Below are 22,432 nucleotides of genomic sequence, written 5' to 3'. Positions count from 1 at the left end.
TTTCCTTGTTTTTTTTTTTTTTTTTGCAAATCACTTTTCTTTTTTTGCTTGTTGCCTTTAGGGCAATCACTGTGGACGTTTTTTTTTTTTCTTTTCTACTCTTCCCTCTTTAATTGTTTGTTGCTGCACTCTTCCTGTGGGGAGTGCCATGTGTTTCCCGCCCAACTGCTCCACTCGCACACCCACCGACACGCTCATGACGACGGCCCTGTGCGCCTCGCCTGCTGCACGCATGAGGAGGGGCCGCGACGAACGGCGCGCTGAGGGAGCCGTGACGTGTGGGCGTGCGACGAGGGCCTGTGGGGCGGAGCACACATTTCTTCCCTCTTGTTTTGTTTTCTTGCGGCCAGGGCTGGCAGACACCCGCAGCGCCACACACACAGCCACACCCTGCCGCCGTGTTTTTTTCTTTTTTTTGTTTTTTGTGTTTATTTCACGCGCTGACAGTCCCGTCAGCATTTCTCTCCCCTCCGATGATTTTTTTTCTTTTGCTGCGCTCACTCTCCCGTCGCGTCTGCGTGCTTCTCTCAGTCCACACACACACGAGTGACTGTGCTCTGCGGGCCGCACTCACACGCCGATGAGAGGACTGAGGGGAGCAGCAACACGCAGATGACCCCATGAAATATAAACGATGTGCGGACACACGGAGGGTCGGACGGCTGAACGACATTTAAATATCTTTTAACTTTATTTTAGGACAAAATATATGCAGACAATTTCTGGAGCAACATGGTGGTTGGGTGCTTTTTTTTCTTTTTTTCATTTTTTTTCATTTTTTTTCTAAAGTGTGAGGGGTGGAATGGTGAAGATGAATTTTTTAAAATTTTAATAATTTTTATGAATTGCCGCTGCTTTGGTCCGCAGTGCAATATCATGAGCTTGAGCAGTCCTGTTATTTTTGCCATGCGCTTCTGCTGTGCATTTTTGTTTGTGCGTCCCCTCACTTGCTCTGCTCCTGTTTTCACTTCTTTGATTTGTGTGTCTGCAGGCACACACAACCACATGCACGCACAAGATGCACATTGCAGTGGATTTGGATGCTTCTTTTGTAGCGTGTGCTGACGGTTGCGGGTGGCTGCTGCTTCCTCTAGTGGGCATGAAGGGGAGGGGAGGAGAGAGGGAGTGCGCACCGCGAGTCACTTTTTCTGTTGGCGTGATGCACCGCCTGTGACTTCTTTGAGTTGGGCACCGAATCCCATTGTGGGTGGAATGGCTGGGAATGTTGTTGCCGCGTCATGGATGGATGAGGATCCGCTTCCGCGTGTGGGTGGATGGGAGATTGCTTGCTCCGTGTGCGTTGTGTGTTGGCTGTGGGCTGTGGCTATATCCCGTTAGTGTGTGATTGACTGCTGGCGGTGTGTGAGTTTGTTGTGTGGAGGGCCGAATCTTTTCTTTCGCGGACTGACGGCACTGCGATGGTGTGTTTGTGATGGCTGGAGTGGAGTTGCCGGCCAGGGCGAGGCCCGTGGCGGTGCTTTTCCCGCAATTTGTTTCTTCCGTGTGTGTTGTGCTGCTTCTTGCTTTTTTCCCTTGTCATCTTCTCCTGCTGTGTTCCTGCGTGGAGTGGCTGAATGCTCACGGGCCATGTTGATTGTGAGTGCCTCCTGACGGCATCCATTTAACTCACTGCCTGTCTGTCTGTCATTCCCTGTTGGGTGTGGCGTGTTGCACCGCGTGAGGGCTGGCCCGCACACACCGACGGCCCGCCGTGACTTGCGTGTTGCTGCTCTTTTCTTTGGGCGATGGTCCTCCGTGCTTTCTCTTCCGGATTCTCTTGTGTCCCACTCTCTGCGTGGGTGCTCTGCTCTGCTCCCCACTGACCTTTCTGGTGTATTGCCGCTGTTGCTGCTGTACTCTCCACTTATTGAACACAAACACGCTAGGAGAGAAGGAAAACACGCGCTAAACGCTACTGTGAAATTGTAAGGCTCTGAAGGGACCAACAACAGAACATACGCCGCCCACACACACATATTCATATGCTCTCACGTGTTTCTGCAGTGATGGCACCCCGCACACACAACCGTTGCGGCGTGAGCGGATCCAGTGGAAGGAGGAGGGAAGGAGGAGAGAGTGAGCAGCAAATGCCCAGCATGTCCCGGTATCTCTTCTATTCCGCGGTGCTGCTTCTTGTGATAATTTTCTGCGGCGTCCGTGAAGCTGTGTCCGCTCATGGAAGTAGTGGGGAAGGCCGTTGATCCTTTTCAGGGAACGACACCGGCGCCCTATAAATGGCAAGAAATGACTGGATCTGAGGCGGCCGCCGGCTCGCTTCGTGTTCCCAGCCTTGCTGAGGTGGCCGGCGGTGTGTTTGCCTTTGCTGAAGCTCGGTGCAGTGAAAGGGACGGAGCCTGCGGCCATGCCGCGACTGCATCAACGCACATTGAGCCGGGCGGTGGTGGCTCAAAGGCGATCTCGGCGATGGATGCAGGCGTTTCTCTCGTAGAACCTGTGGATGCCGCCATTGGTGCGATCAGGGCACGAGAAATGACGCAGCCAACGACAATTGTGAGCGGCGACAGTGTCTACATGGCCCTCGGGGACTACGAGAAGAGGACTTCTGGCGGTAGGGCTGCCGATGCAGATGGCTGGAGGCTTTTACTGACGCGGGGAACTCTCACTGAGGATGGTGGGCAGAGGAAAATCATGTGGGGTGATATCCGTGCGGTGGACCCTGTGGCCATCGGGCTTACCCAATTCCTGAAGAGGGTGATCGGTGGTGGAGGATCGGGTGTTGTGACGAAGAGCGGTTACCCTGTGCTTCCCATGCAGGCGGTAGAAAAGGATGGAAGGAGTGTTGTACTGTCCATGCGTTTCAACATGCGTATGGAAGCATGGGAGCTCTCGTCCGGTACGACAGGTATTAACTGCAAGGAACCATCCATCGCGAATTTGGAAGGAAATCTAATTTTGATTACTCCTTGCGCTGCCGGCTACTACGAAGTATTCAGGTCCATTGACTCTGGGATACGTTGGGACATGAGTGGTAGGCCAATCACTCGCGTGTGGGGCAACTCGTATGGTCGAAAAGGGTATGGCGTTCGCTGTGGCCTCACCACCGTAACCATTGAGGGAGGGGAAGTGCTGCTTGTTACCACGCCGGTGTATTTGGAGGAGAAAAAGGTAGGGGTCGGCTTCATCTTTGGGTGACGGACGGTGCACGTGTGCATGATGCTGGGCCGATAGCCGATGCAGCTGATGACGCTGCTGCCGGTTCCCTGTTGTATAGCAGTGGGGGCGATCTGATTTCGCTGTACGAGAATAGGAGTGAGGGGTCATACGGTCTTGTTGCTGTGCACGTGGCTACACAGCTGGAGCGGATAGAGACTGTGGTGAAGAGGTGGCAGGAGTTGGATGAAGCCTTAAGAACGTGCAGACCCACTGCCACTATCGACCCGGTGAGAAGGGGCATGTGTATTCGTCCCATTCTTACTGACGGGCTTGTTGGCTATTTGTCTGGTCTGTCAGCTGGGAGTGAGTGGATGGACGAGTACCTCTGCGTGAACGCGACTGTTCATGGGACGGTGAGAGGGTTCTCCAATGGAGTGACGTTTGAAGGACCCGGAGCAGGGGCGGGGTGGCCTGTTTCCCGAAGTGGACAGAATCAACCGTACCATTTCTTACACAAAAGGTTCACTCTAGTGGTGATGGCGGTCATCCACGATGAGCCGAAGAAACGCGCCCCCATTCCTTTGATTCGTGTGGTGATGGATGACGGGGACAGGACTGTGCTATTTGGTGTGTTTACACCCATGATGGGAGGTGGATGACTGTAATTCATAGTGGCGGTGGACAAATACTTCCAACAGGGTGGGACCCAGAAAAACCGTGTCAGGTGGTGCTGCGACACGACACGGGCCATTGGGATTTGTACATTAACGCGAGGGCGGCTTACCTTGGCACCCACAAGGGGTCTCTTCTCCAAACAAACAGTATTTCACACATCCAATTCCGCGGGGAGGGTGGGGAAGTTGCAGAATCCAGCCATTTGTCACTCCTCAACGCCCGTTTGTATAACCGAAGACTCAATTCCGAGCATATGAGATGGCTCATGGTCGGCGAGGCAGGCCCAAAATACGATGATGGCAGCTCTTATTCTGCGAGTGCGTCGGAGGAAGGAGGCAGAGGCGACAGCTCCAATTCTGCGAGTTCATCGCGGGTGGAAAGTGGAGAGGTGAGCCTTGTGCATGGGAATGTGTCTTGGGTGCTGTTACTTCTGCTGGGGCTTTGGGGTTTTGCAGCTCATTACTGATATTAAAACGGCGTTGTTGCTTTCTCCGGCGGTGCAGTGTATATTTACATGCTGATGGTTTTTACATATTTTATTGATGTTGTTGGCGGGTTTGTAAAATTTTCTATTTTATTTTTCGATTTTCATTTTTGTAAAATAATAATCATAAAAGTAATAATGATACTTGCCATTATTATTATTATTATTATTATTATTATTATTATTATTATTATTATTATTATTATTATTATTATTATCCAATTTTTTACATTTAACGATCTGCGCGAAAACTGAGTTGAGTGCGTAGTTTTTTTTTTTTTCCGTTTCTTCCGTAATTGTTCTCTTATTTATCCGCTGCTTAGGCTGCCGTGCAGGCTTGAGTTGTGCCATATATATATATTGAAATGATTATTTTTTCTGTGACCTCTGCGGTACTTATGTGCGTATTTGCCTCTTGGCATGGCTGCCTTCTTTTTTCTCTTTTTTTTTGCCTTTACGTCTCTGTAGACATACAACCACCCTCGCACGACACGTATAACGTTTTATTTTACGTGGATGGTCCTATCTTGCCGGCAATTGCATGTGGGTGCTGCGTTCTTCTGCGGCTACGAAGGGGAACATGAGAGGGCGGTGCGCATGACCTCATGGGACATGGCGTGACGCCGTTGGAGGGCCCCGTGAGGCGTCCGCGGTTTTGCGGGGAAGAAGAAAATGAACCCGCTGGAATAGCTGCCGCCAGCCCGTTCGTGCTGGACGAGTTGAAGCGCGAGTACAGCCACACGGACACCCGCACGGTTGCTGCGCCGTACTTCTTCCAGCACCACGATGCCGCCGGCTGCAAGACTTTGCGGTGCCGCCACAAATACAAGGAGGAGAACAAAATGCAGCGCATGGAGCACGTGTGTGAGTATTGCGTGGCGGTGGCATGCCGTAGGCTATGGAAGAAGTGGATGACACGGAGCTGTTGGACTGCGGGGGAGGATGACGAGCTACGCGTGCTGCAGGTGAGCGCGGCATGCCGGTGAGTTTTTCTAAAGAGGGAGTAACGCTGACGGTAATATTGACTGTGAGGGTGTGGGGAAGGGGGCGGTCGATCAGCACTCCTTTCATTGTTGTTGTTGTGGTGCGTGACTCTCATTGCTGGATGGGACGGTGCGTGGCTGTGTGATGGCGGAGGCCAATGCCGATAAAGGTACCGAAATGAAGGGAGATGAAATATTTGACAGTTCAGAGCTTGTTTCTGGTATTGTTAGTGCCGAACAACATGTAACGCAGGATTCAGTCAAGGAAGGTCCCGAAAACGGCAATCAGTCTTTGGGTGCACAAACAGGAAATGGCATCAGCCAGGATAATGGTGTGATCATGGCATCGCCAGCAAGCACAGTGAGAGGGAGAGAAGAAACCGAAGGAATTGAGGAACCCAAAAGTTCAATTGAAGGCGAAGAAACATCCCAATTAACATTGCCGCAGTAAGGAGTACCACCGCCATCAGAACCATTAACAACGACACTGAATGGAAACCCAGCCGGAACTTTAAATGCAACACCAGCGAAGGGACAGTCCAGCTCTGATGACGGCTCCGCCCAGAAAGAAGGACTCAAATTACCAACACCAAAAGCACCTGCAGCAGCGGCAGAAGCAGCGGCAGAAGCAACAACACAAACAAAAGATGAAAACCCCTCCTTTGCAGATGACCCTTCAGTGCAACATGTAGAAGCGTCTCAACACGACATGGGGTCAAGAAGTGCTTCAGGGAAGGAAGAAGCCGTCCCCACCACAGTCACGAAAACAGACGGACCAACAGAAGTTAGCGCCGAATCAATTTCAACATCACCCTCAGCTTCCAAAGGTGCCAGTACAAATGACGCTGACAAAGGAAATGAAGAAGGCATTCCAAAACGTGATCAAGCGCCTGATGGTGAAGCGAAGAAAGAAGCACAACAAGGTGAAGATAAAGAAGAAAATACAAATAAAACAGCAAATGCCGAAGCTGCAGCTATAACAAATGATGCTGCGACTACTGGCGACAGCGACGGCAGCACCGCGGCCTTCCACTCCACCTCCCCTCCTTTGCTTCTTGTTGTTGTTGTTGCGTGTGCGGCTGCGGCTGCGGTGGTGGCCGCGTGAGAGTGAGTGTGGGAGAGCCGTGCACCGCCCGCACACACACTCGTCCTTCTCTCTCTGTGTGTGTCCCCTTGCATGGACTCTCGCCCTCACCTCACCCCACGAGGCACACACAATAATGTGCCCATTGTATATATGCATGCACACCCATGCAGCCCGTTGGTGCTCTCTTTTGCACGACACGCACCGCTGCCGTCCTGCCTGGCTGCATGGGCGGAGCACCGTAACTGTTTCTGTTTTGTTTTTCATTGCTTTGAGTGGGCGACCTCTCTCTCTCTCCATCTGTGTGTGTGTTTTGCTTTACGGGAGTAATGAGAGTGTGTGCGCTGTTCGTCCCACGCCTCGACTTCCCGTCACGTGTGTGTTTTAAATCTCTGCTTGTGTTGTGGTTGAATGGGCGTATTTTCATTAACCATCATTTGTTTTCTTGTGTGGTGACGTTTGCGTCTCATTTTTCTTTTCAACCAATCAGTCTTTGTTGCCTCAGCAAGCCAAGAAATACTTTTCCAACAGTCACGCCGATGGTTCAGTGGCTCTTCGCCTCACCGTGCCCTGCAGCGCTGCCATTGCTGCTCATGATGTTGACTTTGATGTGTTGTTCCAGCGGGTGCTTTGCTGCCAGCCTGACGTACCATTGCTCCTTTGACAAAGTGATGCGTGTCGACAGGACGAAATCGATGCCGGTGGTGATGAAAAACGTGCCTTCTGGAACGGGAAGTGCGTCGCAGACATACACCGTCATCGGGGAGAATGGATGGGCACCCATCCGCATCAATGTGTCGACAAGGGACCTGGATGATGCCAGTAAGTATTGCAGCTCAGATTATTCTTACGTGAAAAATCCATTGACAGGCCATTACGATTGTCGGGACGATGCTCTTTCCAGTAATAAGAGGAAAATCCTAATCGACAATGTTGTCCCTGCAGCTGTCAAACTGCATGCGGATCGTCTGCTCGTCCAGCCACTGGAGGGTCCGTTGGTTGTGCCGTCACTCGCCACGGGCAGTTTTTGCAGTCGTTTCACTGTGCCTGCTGAGCATTGTTCCGCTGGTGCTGCCAATTCTGACATGGTGCTGTACGTGGCTGCAGCGCCGGGTGGTGTGTGGGCACTGCCGTGCGCCGCGCTGGAGGATGGCCGTCCCGTCGTTGGCGTCATGAACATTGCCCGGCCGTTTTATTTTGCGGACGCCTTGCCACCCGCATCGCCGCGCACCTGATGGCCCATGCTCTCGGGTTCGCCCACCCGCACATGGCCAGCCGCAGCATGGTGAGGAATGTTACCGGCGTGCGTGGCAGGGCGCTGTCGGTGGTGGTGAACTCGACGAATGCCGCGATGGCTGCGAGGGAGCACTACGACTGCGATGACATTTATGGCATGGAGCTACAAGATCAAAAAGGGGACGGGGGTACGCTGGAGTCGCACTGGTCACAGCGCCACGCGAAGGATGAGTTGATGGCACCGATTGGGGGCGCCGGCTACTACACGGAGCTGACGCTGGCTGCATTTGCTGACCTGGGCTACTTCAAGGTGAGCTGGGATATGGCGGAGCCGATGGGTTGGGGCAAGAAGTCGGGCTGTGAGCTGCTGCAGAAGAGGTGCTCCGAACTGAACCTGAGTAAATATTCCCACATGTTCTGCAACATAAACGATGGTGTCAAACGCTGCGCGTCGGATCGGTATTCCAGTGGTTGGTGTCATCGGAGTATCATTGAATTTTCAAAACAGCCCCCGATGGACAGTTGCCCCATCATTGATCCCGCGATGGACGTGAGGGACCTTGAGGCTGTTTTTGAGAAGGGAGAATATTTGTCTGCGAGGCCCGGGGATAAGCCCTCTTCGTGGTGTCTAGACACGCTTCCCACCAACACGACAGATGTGAAGGACCCGGAGTATACGTATCTGAGTGCTGCCATGCATGCGGAACTGAATTGTCTTGGCATGCAGGTGCATCTGAAAGATCCTGAAAAGCGTGGCGTCGATTGGCTCCCATGCACAGAAGAGGAGACGATTATGTGAGAAACACCACCCTACAATAAGGAAAATGTCATTTGCCCTAAGTACGCGGAGGTGTGCACGATATCCGCCACCGGCGGCAGTGTCATTCCCGTGGTTTAATGGGACGACGAGGAGAGGGTGTGGGGCAGGAAGGTACGCCCGGAATTCTTGAGACAAAGTTCACCAGAGGCGCCCGTCCCTGTTGCAGAGAGTATTGGGTCCGGCCGTGGCACCGAATCGGAGAATGTTGACTCAGCTGCTCTTCAGTCGAAGCCATTGCCACAGGGAGACGCCGAGGCTGCCGTGGCGCAACATGACCACCAAGCGGGAAGCAATACCAGCACTCCAACAGGCAGTGAGGGGGAAGCAGCACCAGCCGCCTCTGGCGAAAACAACAATTCGCCTACGGCCGCTGTTGCAGGAGCAGGTGAATTTGGGACAACGCACAGCGAGGATTTCTTCACTACGGAAGTGGAAAGCCCGATGGGGGAGGAAGAACAATCCGCGCCGGAGGAGGGAGCAAATCCAACAACCCTGCAGTCAAGGGAGACCAATGGAGATGGGGATGCGCAGCCAGTACAAGAGAGCGTGGCGCCTCTGGCTGGAAGTGAGGGATTGCTGCCCAAACAAAGCGAGGCCCCTGTTCCAGAAAATAACCACTCCGAATCCGGGAGCGGCGCGACCCAAGAGGACCGCCTCGCCCTGCTCAACGACGCGAATTTGATGCTGCATAATTGGAATGTCGACAGTACTGCGCGTGTGTGCGTGTCTCGGGTGTCGATGCTTCTTCTTCTGGGACTGTGTGGAGCTGTGGCAGCATTGTGAGGCAACGAGTGTGGAATTGCGACTCCCGACGGAGAATACGTGCCGCTTTTCTTGCGGTTTTTGATGTTTTTCTTTAATGTTTTTTTTTCTTTTTAAAAATCTTTTTTCACTTTTTCAGTTTTTTTTTTTTTTTTTTTTTTATGGTCGTTTGCTACAATCCGTTATGAGCGACGTGTTTCCGACTTTTGTTTCCCTTTTGTTGCCCACTCGCGGTGCCGGCGTCACTGCTGCGCGTCCGGCGGACTGCACAAAACGAGGAGTGGGGGAGCAGGCCGGATGCCGCATGGAATATAAGGGATGTTGTGTGGGCTGGTGGGAGAGTACAACCTTTTTTTGTTTTCTTTTTTGTTTGTGCAGGGAATATGCATACGCCCCCGATCTTCTTGTGCTGCATGGCACATGAAATTCCTGCCGAATCAAAATTTTTTTTTTCGTGTTTTAATGTTTTCATTTTTTCTTTTTTCCAAAGTGTGAGGGGTGGAAGGTGAAGATGAATTTTTTAAAATTTTAATAATTTTTATGAATTGCCGCTGCTTGGTATGCAGTGCAATATCATGAGCCTGAGCAGTCCTGTTATTTCTGCCATGCACCTCTGCTGTACATTTTTGTTTGTGCGTCTCTTCACATGCTCTGCTCCTGTTTTTTCTTCTTTGCCTCGTGTGTCTGCAGGCACACACAACCACACACAAGATGCACATTGTAGTGGATTTTGATGCTTCTTTTGTAGCGTGTGCTGACGGTTGCGGGTGGCTGCTGCTTCCTCCGTGGGCATGAAGAGAAGGAAGAGACAGTGGGAGTGCGCCGCGGCTCTCATCCCCTGCGGGAAGGTTGCGCTGCGTGTGGCGGCATTGCTTTTAAACGCCGAACCAACACGCACGAGGACATGACACGGAGTGGAAGACTTCTTCTTTGTTTTGTCTGCTACTGTGGGTGTGGGTGCATCCGCGCCGGACTTGTCGGCACGATGGCCGCAGCGTGTGGCTGTCACTCTCTTCTCTTGGGAGATATGCCGCGACGCTTTTACGTGTGTTGCTTAGGGAACAATTTGCTGGCGGCTGTGCGATTGCCGAATGGGGGGAGAGGCGTGGAGGGAAGTGCGTGAGCGCCGCGGTCAGGAGTCGCGCTGGGTGTCTCGCCGCGGAGGGCCTTGCCCGCCCACCCAACGCAGCACCGCTCGTGCCGGGCACCCTCTCTCTCTCACTCCACAGCATCTTAGCTGACGCCACCAGCACGCAGCGAGGCAGCGGATGCCGCCACCGCCACGAGTGCGACCGGAAGGAGACGCGTCTGCCGTTGCGTTCCGAGGAGTCACACCGTGTGGCACAGCGGCGTGCCCAAAACCCCCTCGCGGAGTCCGCACACGACACCGGGCAGTGGACGCGGAGTTTTTGCGTCGTGGAGGACACCGCGGTGGAATCCCTCCTTCCCTCCGGGTGGACGGTCGGCTGATTTTTCTCTCGTTCTTACCCATGAGGTTTTTTTTTCTTTTTTAGTTTAAGAACTCTTGCTGTGTTGGGGCGCGGGTTTGGAAAACCCATCACCTTTGATGGTGGGCTTGTGCTTCCGTTCGATCTTTCTCTTTTCCCACATTGTCGCTTTCTAAATATTTTGTGATGACGAGTGGCGTTGCAGAAGACACGCTGAGGCGCTGGGCTTCATCATCGATTCATTTATTTGATTATTATTTTTTCTTTTTGTACCTGGTGCGGTTCGCGGTGTCTCTGATAGCCTTCCCGCGTGGAGGGCTTTATTGGGGCGCTCGAGCCTTTTTGTGCGGACGGAAGGCCAAGGACGTTATCCGTGCGTGGCCATTGCGCTGGAAGGAATCTTTTTTTTTTACACATTGACACGGAGCCATTCCTGCGCACCTTCTTTTTCTGTTTTACTTTTTTTGCTTTCTTTCAGGAGATACTCCCTTGGCTTTGCCTCCAACGGGGTATGCGCGGAGTTACACGCAGTTTAAAAAACGGAGCCACGAGCCTTTTTTGGAAAGGATGCTTTATCTTTCTTCTACTATCTTTTTTTTTGTTCATGCTGATATATATGTATACTTGTTTAGAGGTGGAACCTCTGTTTGGTGACGATTCCGCTCATGATGTTGAAGTTTATCCGACCAGGGCGGACTATATCCACTGCGTCGGGGAAAGGCTTCTGGTGGACCCAACGACACGGCGGCTGGGGGAAATAATAACGGGACGGACGTTATCCCGTTGATGGTGGTCCCGCTGATGCTCGATCTGATGGACTTTCGGAGGATGATGTGCAACATCAGTGTGCCCATCCGGCTGTTGGTTTTGGTGCAGAACGGGCGGGAGGCGATGCTGTCGTTGTGCCTGCAGGAACTCGAGAGGGTCTATGGGTGGTCCGGACGCCTGGTTGTGAGTCGTCACCCGGAAAACATCGGGTACAGCGCTGCCGCGAACATCGGGTCACGACTTGCACTCTCGCTGCCGCGCGAGGAGGTGCCTTTTGTTTTTGTGACAAACAGCGACGTAATGTTTTCACCCGATCTTCTTCCCAACCTTCTACGCGATGTGCATGAAATGACGAGGCATGATGCCGCTCGCATGGATGGGTTGGCGGCGGAAGTGGCGAATGAGCCGAGCGAGTACAGTCCTGTTTTGCGACGGGGCTTGAGGGTGCTGCGCTCCACGGTGAACGATAGCCGATTGTCGACGTCTGCGCTGCTGCCTGACCGCATCCGTTATGCCTCTGTGAAGGAGCGTGAAAAGGCGTTTTCGAAGCATTACGGGCACTTCTGCGCGTATTACAAAAGCAGTTGTTTTACATCTGTTATTTTGACACGCCTGGCGAGCGGCACGGTGGGATATTTTGACGAGAACTTCTACCCAGCTTACGTGGAGGATGTCGACTACAGCTTGCGCCTCCGTTTGCTTGGATTTCAGGAGCGAAATGTCTTATGCGGCAAACTTCTGCATCGCGGCAGCTCGAGTATTCGTTCCTCTAATGAAATGGAGCTACCGGACGCTCTCTGGTACCGTCGCGTCAACTCTTTGATGACGAACCAACCATATGCTAAGATGAAATGGAACGGTCTAAAAGCATGCTGCGATGGGTACAAGGAGCCATATGACGGCATGGTCCCCCGCAGACGTTTGGGTGAAGGATGAGGCACGCATACAGCGCATTCGGGCCTACGGGCATGATGAGATCCGAAGAGTTCCAAGTATTGACTACGACAGGAGGCTTTTGTACCCTGTGAGGACTAAAGGAAGATGATTCGGCAACAAACACAAGTTTTGCTTTCTTATTTTGTTTTGCCTTAATTTTTAAAAATTTACACCTCTGTTTGGTTATTTACACGATTAATATTTAAGCGAGTACGCCGTGGATTTTAAGAGCGTAAACGTATATTTGACATGACGGGGGAGGAGAGGGCGCAGCGTCCAAACTTGGCAGTGCTGCCGAAGGTAGGAGAGGGAAGTAGAAAGTAAGAAACGTGAAGATGATGGATGAGGGGGAAATAAAAGGGGAGGGAAGCAGAAAACAAGCCAAAAGTATTGTGAGCACAACGCTGTTTCTTTTCGTGGGCGATCGACACCGCCATTGGCTACTAATTTACCCACTGAAGGTGACACCCGTTTCCGCTGTATATGCTGCGTGCATATCTGTTGGGCTCTTTGTTTGTTCTGTTGTTTTGTTTGTCTCCCGCACATTTATTTCTCCGTGCCGCCTGACACACTCGTTTATTATTCCCCTCTCTGTTTTTGTGCGTGTACCGAGAGAAGGGCTCGGGGACATGAAGTACGCTCCCCTTCTGTGACATGCCACCAAAAACAGGAGGAGAAAAAAAAGAAAAGTGAAGTGGGGAGGGGAACCATCGCCACGCGTCCTTTTCTCCGAGAAGGCTGCTCGCCACGCCACTGAGGCGCGCCGTGTGCTTCACGAGGCCCGCTGGACTCGATTGGGGAGCCGTGAATGATGGTGCGTGAGAGTGTGGCGGATGCGTCTCCCAGGCGTCCCCAGAGGACCCTCTGGCCATTGGGACTGCGTGGAATGCGGGATTCCGCGGGGATATTTGCCCGTTTTGTTTTTATTCCTCCATCCGCCCATCCCAAACCTCAACACGGCGGCTGAGCCAACGACTGCGACGGGATCCGTTGCGTATTTCTGATTCTTTTTTGCGTTGCAGCGGCAGGCCTGGTGTGTCCCGCTCGGCAGACACGGTGGACGGGAGTGGGCTGCCCTATCGGGAAAACGATGGTCACGGCGGAGCGTTTGGCGTACGTCGAAATTTGGCGTGTTTGTGGCGATCCTTGCGGATGATGTGACGGCGCCTCTTTTACTTGCAGGGATAAAAGCGATGCTCCACGGTGATGCACACGTTGCGTGTGGAGGCTTCTCTTGCTGTTGGTTTGTGAATGTTTTTTCTTTCGCTTTTGCTGAAACACCACAGAGGGCGGTGTCTGCGGACAGCAGAGCATTGCGAGGAGGGGCACCACACGATTTTTGGCTTGACGAGGCGGCTTCTGTGACTTTACGGTGTTTGTTTTCAGGCTTGAGAGGCTATCCTTTGTTGGAATGTATTGTGGGAGACCATACGCGTATATATATATATTTCTTCAATCCCTTGGCATTTGGTGTCTGCCGTGAAACAGATGTTGATGGCCGTTTTATGGCGGTGAGATGCATGTTTATTTGTTTTATTGGCGAGTGGGTGAATTGAGTTGCGTTCTGCCATGCGGCTTGTTGCTGAGGGCGAGTGGCCGCAGGGAGACGTTATGAGCGCCTCCGACATGAGGTGCGATTGAGCAATCATCTCCTCCGCTCGCCGGTACACGCTGTTGAGGCGGCGTGATGGTAATGAATCGGCCTCTCAGAAAAGCAACGAGAGGACGTTTTTTCTTCCCGCTGCGGTGTACGAGTGGACTCTACAATCCGTGGGCGGGGTCGCTCTGCGTGCCGTATTTCTTTGAATTTCCATGAGTTTTTACATGGCCATACACACGCACACGCACGCAATCCCCCTGTTTGCCCTCCTGTGGGCGGGAGACCGGGATGCAAAGGGAAAAATATGTCCTGTGCCAGCATGTGACAAAGTCTTTCTTGGGAGGGGTTGCGACTGTGATGTCCGTCCTGGCAGGCAGGAATGGGATGGGCGAAGAGCAGAGGGCGAGTAAAAACGATCCTGTGCGGGGCAATGCGCAGTGAGTAGGGCGAAGTGGTATTTGTGTTGAGTTTTCAAAACATTTTTCCTTTTCTTTTGTGGCAATGGAAAGAAACTTTGGGTGATGAGTTGTGGATTATTTGCAGGTGATTCAGCGCGGCAACGCCATTTGCGGAGAAAATGAATGGCATCTGCGTGCGGCTTGTTTTGTGAGCGCGAGATGGTCTGGTAGTGCTCAACGCCCCGAGAGGCCGGGAGCAAAGAGGCCTGCACTGCTGCAAGCGGAGGGATGCACGCTCCTGTTGTTGGCGTTGCTGTGGAGCCCTGAAGTGCCTGCAGGGAATTTGTTTCCGCCGCCTCATTATTTTGTTGATTGGTGCTTGCCGCGGCCTTTTGAGGCGGGACGTGGGATGGACCGAGAGAGCGTGTGTCGTGTGGCGGTGCTGTGAATTGATACTGCCCACGTTTGTGCAGATACTTCCTTTTGTGACCGCGTCCTTGCCGCGGCAGTCCACTGGGAGCGTGTGACCGATCACTGTATCACTTGCAGACTGTTTCGGCAGTAATTTGAATGGCGTCGCCGAATAATGAAATTTCGCGTGCATGTGTGCGTGTGTTGGCTTCTTCTGTGACTTGCCGTGTTGTTGTTTTTGCTGTTTTCTGTGTGCAATTGTTTTCCATGCTGTTCCTTCTGTGTTCTCTCGAGTCCTGCACTTTGCGTGGGTGCTCTGCTCTGCTCCTCACTGACGTGTCCGATGTGCTGCCGCTGTTGTTTTCTTCTCCACTTCTTGGACACAGACACGCTAGGAAAGAAAGCAAACAAGCGCTAATTGCTACTGTGAAATTTTAAGGCTCTGAAGGGACCAACAACACACACACGCCCTCAAAAACACATATTTATATGCTCTCACGTGTTGCTGCAGTCAGGGCACCCCGCACACACAACCGTCGCCGCGTGACCGGATCCAGCGGAAGGAGGGAAGGAAGAGAGAGTGAGCGGCAGAGGCCCAAAATGTCCCGGCGTGTGTTTAATTCCGTGGTGCTGCTTTTCCTCGTCGTGATGATGATGTGCTGTGGGATTGGTGGAGCTTCGCACGCTGAGGGCAAAACAAGGAATACCATTGATCCGTTTAAGGGGACGACGTCGATATCATTTGCTAATTGGAAGGAGTTTAAGGACGGAAGCAAAATCACCTCGCTTCGTGTTCCTGGCCTCGTTAAAGTGGGTGATGATGTATTTGTCGTTTCTGAGGCGCAGTGCGGGGAAAAGGATGGAGCCGGCAGCTGTGCTGGGATCGTGTCAAAGCACCTGAATATAAGTGATGACTCAATGGATATTTCTACGTCGGATTTAAGTTTGTTTCGCATGCAACTTGTGGACACCGCCGCGAGTAGTTTTGGGACAACGGAAGTGTTGCGGCCAACGACAGTTGTAATTGGGAACAGCGTCTACATGCTCCTGGGAAACTACAGCCATAAAGAGAAGCAGGTTGAACGCAAGAAAGAGCGAGGCCTTTTACTCGTGAAGGGAACTGTCTCTGATGAGGGTGGAATGAAGAAAATTAGATGGAATGAGACCCATGTGGTGAACCCTCAAGGCATAGGATATTCTCATTCCTTGACCGAGTTAATTGGCGGTGGAGGATCGGGTGCTGTGATGGGTGATGGCGCGATTGTGTTTCCCATGCAGGCCAAAGACAAGGATGGAACGAGCGTTTTGCTGTCTATGCGTCTCTCCAAGTCAGGGAACAAATGGGAGCTTTCGCAAAAAAAGCCTGGTAAGGGCTGCAGGGATCCAACCCTGGTGAAGTGGGAAAAATGCGAATACGGCGAAAGACTCTTCATGATGGCTCATTGTGCTGGAGGCTACTATGACGTTTACAGGTCCACTGAGGATGGGTACAATTGGTACGGACACTTCCAACCAATTACGCGCGTGTGGGGCAACTCACACAATCGAAAGGGGTACGGCGTCCAGAGTGGATCCACGACAGCAATCATTGAGGGAAGGGAGGTGATGCTCATCACCGCGCCGGTGTATGCGAAGGAGGACAATGGAGAGGGTCGGCTTCATCTTTGGGTGACGGACAAGGCACGCGTGTATGATGTTGGGCCGGTATCCCGTGAAAATGATGACGCCGCCGCCAGCTCACTGTTGATGAAAGATAATAATAATGAGTTGATTTCACTGTACGAAAACAAGAAAGACGGAGCATACAATCTTGTTGCAGTGCGCCTGACCGAGAAACTGGAGCGGATAAAGGAAGTGGTGAAGACATGGAAGGATTTGGACAGCGCCTTTGAATCATGCAGTTCCGTTTCCGGCGCCGCTGTCGACTTGCCAAGGAAGGGTATGTGCTATGGTCCTGTTCCCACCAAAGGGCTTGTTGGCTTCTTGTCTGGTAACTCAACTGTGACCGAGTGGCGGGACGAGTACCTCGGCGTGAATGCAACAGTGACGAATGGGGAGAAAAGGGTTCGCAATGGATGGACGTTCAAAGGACCCGGGGCGTGGGCGGAGTGGCCTGTTGGCGACATGGGGCAGACTGTGCCGTACTACTTTGCTAACACCGAGTTTACTCTTTTGGCGACGGTGTCCATCCACGAGGTGCCGGAGGTAGGCAGCGTTCCTTTGATTGGTGTAAGGATGAATGACACCGACAGCACGGTGCTTTTTGGTCTGTCGTACACCCATGACAAGAAGTGGTTGGCCATACCGGAGGATGTTGATGATGCGGGGGATGTTGATTTGTGGGAGCCAAACAAGACGTATCAGGTGGTACTGCGAATGGATGATAAAGAATGGACTGTCTTTGTGGATGGAGAGGAAATCCACAACACGGAATATAATACGAGTCTGTTTGACTTCCACAGGATCTCACACTTCTACATCGGTGGGGACAGTAAGCACCAAAGTGCAACGGGCGGCCACGTGACGGTGACCAACGTCATGCTGTACAACGAGGAACTGTTGGGAGATGATCTGCGCAAACTCAATGCCGGCAAAGTCACCATTCCATCACTGGGTGTTGAGAAACAACCCACAGGTCAGGTGACCAGCACAGACGTCTCAGTTGCTTCCGAGTCAAAGAGTGAAGAAAGCGCCGCCAGCTATGAGGAGTTGACTGAGAGTGATACTGATGAACAAGAGGAAGGGATCGTCAATGGTCCGGTGCCTGCAGCTTCCTCTTCCACGCTTTTCGCGGGAGCCTCTATTTCTGAGTCCGCCATAGCAGCGCAGAGCGCAGAGAATTCTTTTTCAGAGGACAATGCCCAGCCTTCCGGAGACGAAACGTCTTGGCAAACCACGCTGAACGAAGCGAAGGAATCGATGCAACGTGATTCAGATGTGCAGCCACAAGACCTACAGTCAGAGAAATTAACGGTGTTCAGTGATGTTGAAAAATCCTCTGAAAGTAATGATACAGAAGAGCCAGAGGAGGATGGAGGAACGAATGACCGGAGTGGCGGAACAACGTCTCCAGTGGCTGCGTCATTGAGTATGGAAACGGCCGCTGCATCAGTGAACGGCGAGCACCAAGTGCAACAAAGCGTTGAGCCTTCCGCTGAAAATGACGACGTGCGGTCCACTGGAACCGTAACTACCGGCGCGGAGGAAAGCCTCAGCCTCGAGGCGGGGGAAGGAAATTCCGAGAGAACAATGGGCTCAGACAGCAGCCTCACTCCTTCAAGGAGTGACGCCGAACCTACATCCGCGGAGAACACCGACAACATCTCTCGGACTGAAGGAACTGAAGTTTCTTCTGAAGACGGCAAGGAGGCGCCACAGACGGTCGACACCGCACCGGGCAATACAAACACAGCGCCTGGGAAAACCGAGATCCCATCGGAGTCCAACGCAACAACACCCTCGGACCGTGACATTTTGCTTGAGAAGGGGCAGCTCGGCGAGTTGGCGGCCATGTATCTAATTGGTGACAGCACCGTGCATGGGTGTGTGTCTCGGGTGTGGTTGCTGCTTCTTCTGGGGCTGTGGGGCGCAGCGGCTCTCTGCTGAGGTGTGAGGGAGGGTGGAATCGCGGCTTTTCGTGGAACAACAACTGAGCAGCATCCCAGCATTGAACACTGAATTTTGTTGATTCCATTTTCTTTTTTTTAATTTCTTTATTTTTGTTTTCTTTTTTGTAAATCACTTCCCTTCTTTTTCTTGCTGCTTTAGGGCAATCACTATGGACGTTTTTTTTTTTTCTTTTCTACTCTTCCCTCTTTAATTGTTTGTTGCTGCACTCTTCGTGTGAGGGGTGCCGTGTGTTTCCCGCCCAACTGCTCCACTCGCACACCCACCGACACGCTCATGACGACGGCCCTGTGCGCCTCGCCTGCTGCACGCATGAGGAGGGGCCGCGACGAACGGCGCGCTGAGGGAGCCGTGACGTGTGGGCGTGCGACGAGGGCCTGTGGGGCGGAGCACACATTTCTTTCCCTCTTGTTTTGTTTTCTTGCGGCCAGGGCGGGCAGACACCCGCAGCGCCACACACACAGCCACACCCTGCCGCCGTGTTTTTTTCTTTTTTTTGTTTTTTGTGTTTATTTCACGCGCTGACAGTCCCGTCAGCATTTCTCTCCCCTCCGATGATTTTTTTTCTTTTGCTGCGCTCACTCTCCCGATGGAGTGACGCGACTCCCGTCGTGTCTGCGTGCTTCTCTCAGTCCCCACACACACACACGAGTGACTGTGCTCTGCGGGCCGCACTCACACGCCGATGAGAGGGCTGAGGGGAGCGGCAACACGCAGATGACCCCGTGAAATATAAACGATGTGCGGACACACGGAGGGTCGGACGGCTGAAAGACATTTAAATACCTTTTAATTTTATTTTTGGGCAAAATAAAAAAACAGTTTGGTATGGTCACACGGTAACCAGGTGAAATTTTTTTTGTGCGGCTTTTCTTTTTCTTTTTCTTTATTATTTGGGTGTAGCCGTAATAAAGGACGACTTTTTTTCATTTTTTTCATTTTTTTTTCATTTTTTCTTTTTTTTCAGGGTGTGAGGTGTGGAATGGTGAAGAGTTTTTTTATTATTATTTTTATTTAATTTTTTATGAATTGCCGCTGCTTTGGTCCGCAGTGCAATATCATGAGCTTGAGCAGTCCTGTTATTTCTGCCATGCACTTCTGCTGTACAGTTTTTTTTGTCTCTTTAAATGCTCCGCTCTTCTTTTTTACTTTTTTGACTTGTGCTGCTGCAGGCACACACACACAGACACACAAAATGCAGATTTCAGTGGATTTGGATGCTACTTTTGTAGTGTGTGCTGGTGGCTGCCGCCTCCTTCTGTGGGCATGAAGCGAGGGGAGGAGAGGGATAGCACGGCGAGTCACTTTTCCTGCGGGTGTGATGCACCACCTATGACCGCCTTGAGTCGGGCATCAAATTCCATTGTGGGTGGAATGGCTGGAAATGTTGTTGCCGCGTCATGGATGGATGAGGAATCGCTTTTGCGTGCGGCTCTTTGGGTGATTGCTTGCTCCGTGTGCATTGTGTTGGCTGCGGGCTGTGGCTGTATCCCGTTGGCTGTGGGATTGAACTGGAGGCGGTGGTGGTGTGTGCGTTTGTTGTGTGGAGGACCGAATCTTTTCTTTCGCGGACTGGCGGCGCTGCGATGGTGTGTGTGTGTGTGAGGGCTGGTGTGGAGTTGCCGGCCAGGGCGAGGGCCGTGGCGGTGCTTTTCCCGCAATTTGTTTCTTTTGTGTGTTTGTGCTGCTTCTTGCTTTTCCTCTGTCATCCTCTCCTCCTGTGTTCCTGCGTGGAGTGGCTGAATGCTCACGGGCCATGTTGATTGTGAGTGCCTCCTGACGGCATCCATCTCTCTCTCTCTCTCTGTCTTTTCCTGTTGGGTGCGAGGCGTGTTGCACCGCGTGAGGGCTGGCCCGCACACACCGACGGCCCGCCGTGACTTGCCGTGTTGCTGCTCTTTTCTTTGGGCGATGGTCCTCCGTGCTTTCTCTTCCGGATTCTCTTGTGCCCCACTCTCTGCGTGGTTGCTCTGCTCTGCTCCTCACTGACCTTTCTGATGTATTGCCGCTGTTGCTGCTGTACTCTCCACTTATTGAACACAGTCACACACTAGGAAAGAAAGAAAACACGCGCTAAACGCTACTGTGAAATTCGAGGTCTCTGAAAAGACCAACAACAGCACATACGCCGCCCACACACACATATTCATATGGTCTCACGTGTTGCTGCTGTGATGGCACCCCGCACACACAACCGTCGCCGCGTGAGCGGATCCAGCGGAAGGAGGAGGGAAGGAAGAGAGAGTGAGCCGCCGAGGCCCAACATGTCCCGGCGTGTGTTTACTTCTGCGGTGTCGCTACTCCTCCTCGTGATGTGCTGCGCCACCTGTGGATCTGCGGCCGCATCGACGGGGGAGAATCAATTGATTGCGCGGCTGCTGTGGGCGGTTTTTATTTTTGTTCCGGGATGAACGCATTTGGAACCGAAGGGTGGGACTGGTGCAAGAGGAAGGAGGGATTCGTTTGGATCGCTCGCTCTTGTGGGTGTTGGTAGACTGACGGTTGTCTTTGATGGGGATTACACGACGCTTAATGATAGCGATGGGGCACCGAGTGTGCTTTCTCATGCGGATATTTTGGCGGGTTCCATCTTTTTTGCGTGGAGTTTGTCGTATTTTTTGGTGAGTTTAATAATGGCCGGAATACACACATCGTGTTGAGCACAGCGAATATAAAGGGTGGTGTAGGCTCCGCGTTCAAACCCACGGCAATTGAGAGCGGCAATAGGGCGTTTCTCCTTGCAGGAAGCTAGCAAAAGTTTGGTACGAATGGTGGGTTCAATTAGGCGTTGAGAGACCGTGATGTTCAACTGGTTGTGGGTGAGTTCACGCAGCCCAATGACGGCAGACGGAGCGAGCTGATCCACTGGTATGAACCCAAATTGCTGTGATCACAGATCATTCCCGAGACTCACGAACGCGGCGCGAATGAATTGAATGTTTTTTGTGGCTCAGGTGTTTTGAATGGCACGCTTGTGTCCCCGTGATTGCGTACAATGACGAAAAAGACGATTTCTCCATGATAATCTGTTCGACGGACGGCGGCAGAAGCTGAGTGCTTTCAAGGGGCATTTTTCCTGCGGACTGCATTGACCTTCTCATTGCCGAGTGGGAGCAGGGACAACTTCTTGTGATTACTCATTGCTATGGGAGCCGGTACTGCAGAGTGCACGAGTCACGTGACAAGGGGGCAATGTGGGTGGAAGTACCCGGGGCAATTGCAGGCGTATGGGCCAATTCACAATCGGTTCTTTGGGAAAAGAGCTTGCGTGTGGGAGCCATTGTCACCGCGAGCGTTGGAGGAAAGAGCGTCATGCTGTAGGCTCGGGAAGTGAGCTCCCCGTGGTGGGAGAGTGAGGCCCATGCGCTCTACGTTTGGGTGACTGACAGCAACCGCGTGTTTTGTGTTGGACCGGCTTCTATGGACACTGTTCTGAATAAGCTGATTGCCAACGTCCTGCTGTACTCGGATGGTGTGTTGCACCTTGTGGGAGCGAGGCACAATGAAGAGAAAAGCAGCCTGTTTCCTGCCCCCCTGACGGAGGAGCTGCAGATGATCACTTCCATCCCCCGTAATTGGGCGGACGTGGACGCTTCCTTCTCCGCGTCGCCCGTAAGTACGGTGGGTCTGGTTGAATACCTTTCCAACGCAGGCACTGCCAACACGTGGATCGAATAGTGCCGTTGCGTGGTTGCAACGGTGACGAATGGCATGAATGTCACAAATGGGCCTCAATTCGCAGGGCAACATTGCCCCGTGAACCGTTGGGAGGATAATAATCTCTGTAGCTTTGTGAATTAAAACTTTGCTCTTGTGGCGACGGTGGCTATTTGCGAGACACACGCAGGCGTCAAGAATATCCCTTTGATTGGCGCGAAGGAAGCAGGCCGCACTGTGCACTTTTGACTGTCGCAAAGCCATGAAAGTTGTTGGGGATGTGATGTTCAACGCAAACAGACACACCGGATTTTGGGAGTTGAACAAACAGTAACGAGTGGAGCTCACGCTGCAGGACCACCAACAAGGCCTTCGTATAGATCAATGGTGAGTGTGTGTGGGATGCTGAAACGACATCATCATCGGGAA

The 22,432-nt window shown here is 52.3% G+C and overlaps 3 protein-coding genes and 5 pseudogenes across 3 annotated transcripts, besides 15 other annotated features; all 8 read left to right on the top strand.

The window, feature by feature from the left end:
* Positions 1-25: part of a sequence feature (A-rich) that runs on past the window's edge.
* Positions 1-4,388: part of a sequence feature (areas not merged during assembly with more than two copies in the genome that could not be assigned to a particular haplotype) that runs on past the window's edge.
* Positions 748-785: a sequence feature (A-rich).
* Positions 815-842: a sequence feature (AT_rich).
* Tc00.1047053508521.90 lies at positions 2,176-4,086 on the top strand (annotated as a pseudogene).
* Positions 4,389-4,475: a sequence feature (haploid, non-Esmeraldo-like haplotype).
* Positions 4,424-4,491: a microsatellite.
* Positions 4,476-5,392: a sequence feature (areas merged during assembly that could not be assigned to a particular haplotype. This can correspond to areas where the two haplotypes were merged or to regions with more than two copies in the genome that were merged during assembly.).
* Tc00.1047053508521.81 (elongation factor 1-gamma (EF-1-gamma), putative) lies at positions 4,879-5,259 on the top strand (the record flags this gene model as incomplete). The annotated part of the gene is made up of 1 exon (XM_807523.1): positions 4,879-5,259. The coding sequence occupies one exon, from the start codon at positions 4,879-4,881 to the stop codon at positions 5,257-5,259; it is 381 nt and encodes a 126-aa protein (XP_812616.1).
* Positions 5,393-5,398: a sequence feature (haploid, non-Esmeraldo-like haplotype).
* Positions 5,399-22,432: a sequence feature (areas not merged during assembly with more than two copies in the genome that could not be assigned to a particular haplotype).
* On the top strand, positions 5,402-6,361 carry Tc00.1047053508521.70 (annotated as a pseudogene).
* Positions 5,841-5,893: a microsatellite.
* Positions 6,880-8,562, top strand: Tc00.1047053508521.50 (annotated as a pseudogene).
* On the top strand, positions 8,599-9,078 carry Tc00.1047053508521.40 (uncharacterized protein; the record flags this gene model as incomplete). Its single annotated transcript, XM_807521.1, has 1 exon — positions 8,599-9,078. The coding sequence occupies one exon, from the start codon at positions 8,599-8,601 to the stop codon at positions 9,076-9,078; it is 480 nt and encodes a 159-aa protein (XP_812614.1).
* Positions 9,259-9,319: a microsatellite.
* Positions 9,673-9,700: a sequence feature (AT_rich).
* Tc00.1047053508521.30 lies at positions 11,174-12,421 on the top strand (annotated as a pseudogene).
* Tc00.1047053508521.20 (trans-sialidase, putative) lies at positions 15,209-18,325 on the top strand (the record flags this gene model as incomplete). Its single annotated transcript, XM_807520.1, has 1 exon — positions 15,209-18,325. One exon carries the CDS (start codon positions 15,209-15,211, stop codon positions 18,323-18,325), a length of 3,117 nt encoding a protein of 1,038 aa, XP_812613.1.
* Positions 18,413-18,480: a sequence feature (A-rich).
* Positions 19,267-19,310: a sequence feature (A-rich).
* Positions 19,340-19,372: a sequence feature (AT_rich).
* On the top strand, positions 20,497-22,432 carry Tc00.1047053508521.11 (annotated as a pseudogene; the record flags this gene model as incomplete).

The sequence above is a fragment of the Trypanosoma cruzi genome, genomic scaffold (genome assembly GCF_000209065.1).
Source record: "Trypanosoma cruzi strain CL Brener 1047053516889 genomic scaffold, whole genome shotgun sequence".
Lineage (NCBI taxonomy): Eukaryota > Euglenozoa > Kinetoplastea > Trypanosomatida > Trypanosomatidae > Trypanosoma > Trypanosoma cruzi.
Note: the sequence above shows the minus strand (reverse complement) of the source record. Positions and strands in the feature narration are given on the sequence as shown.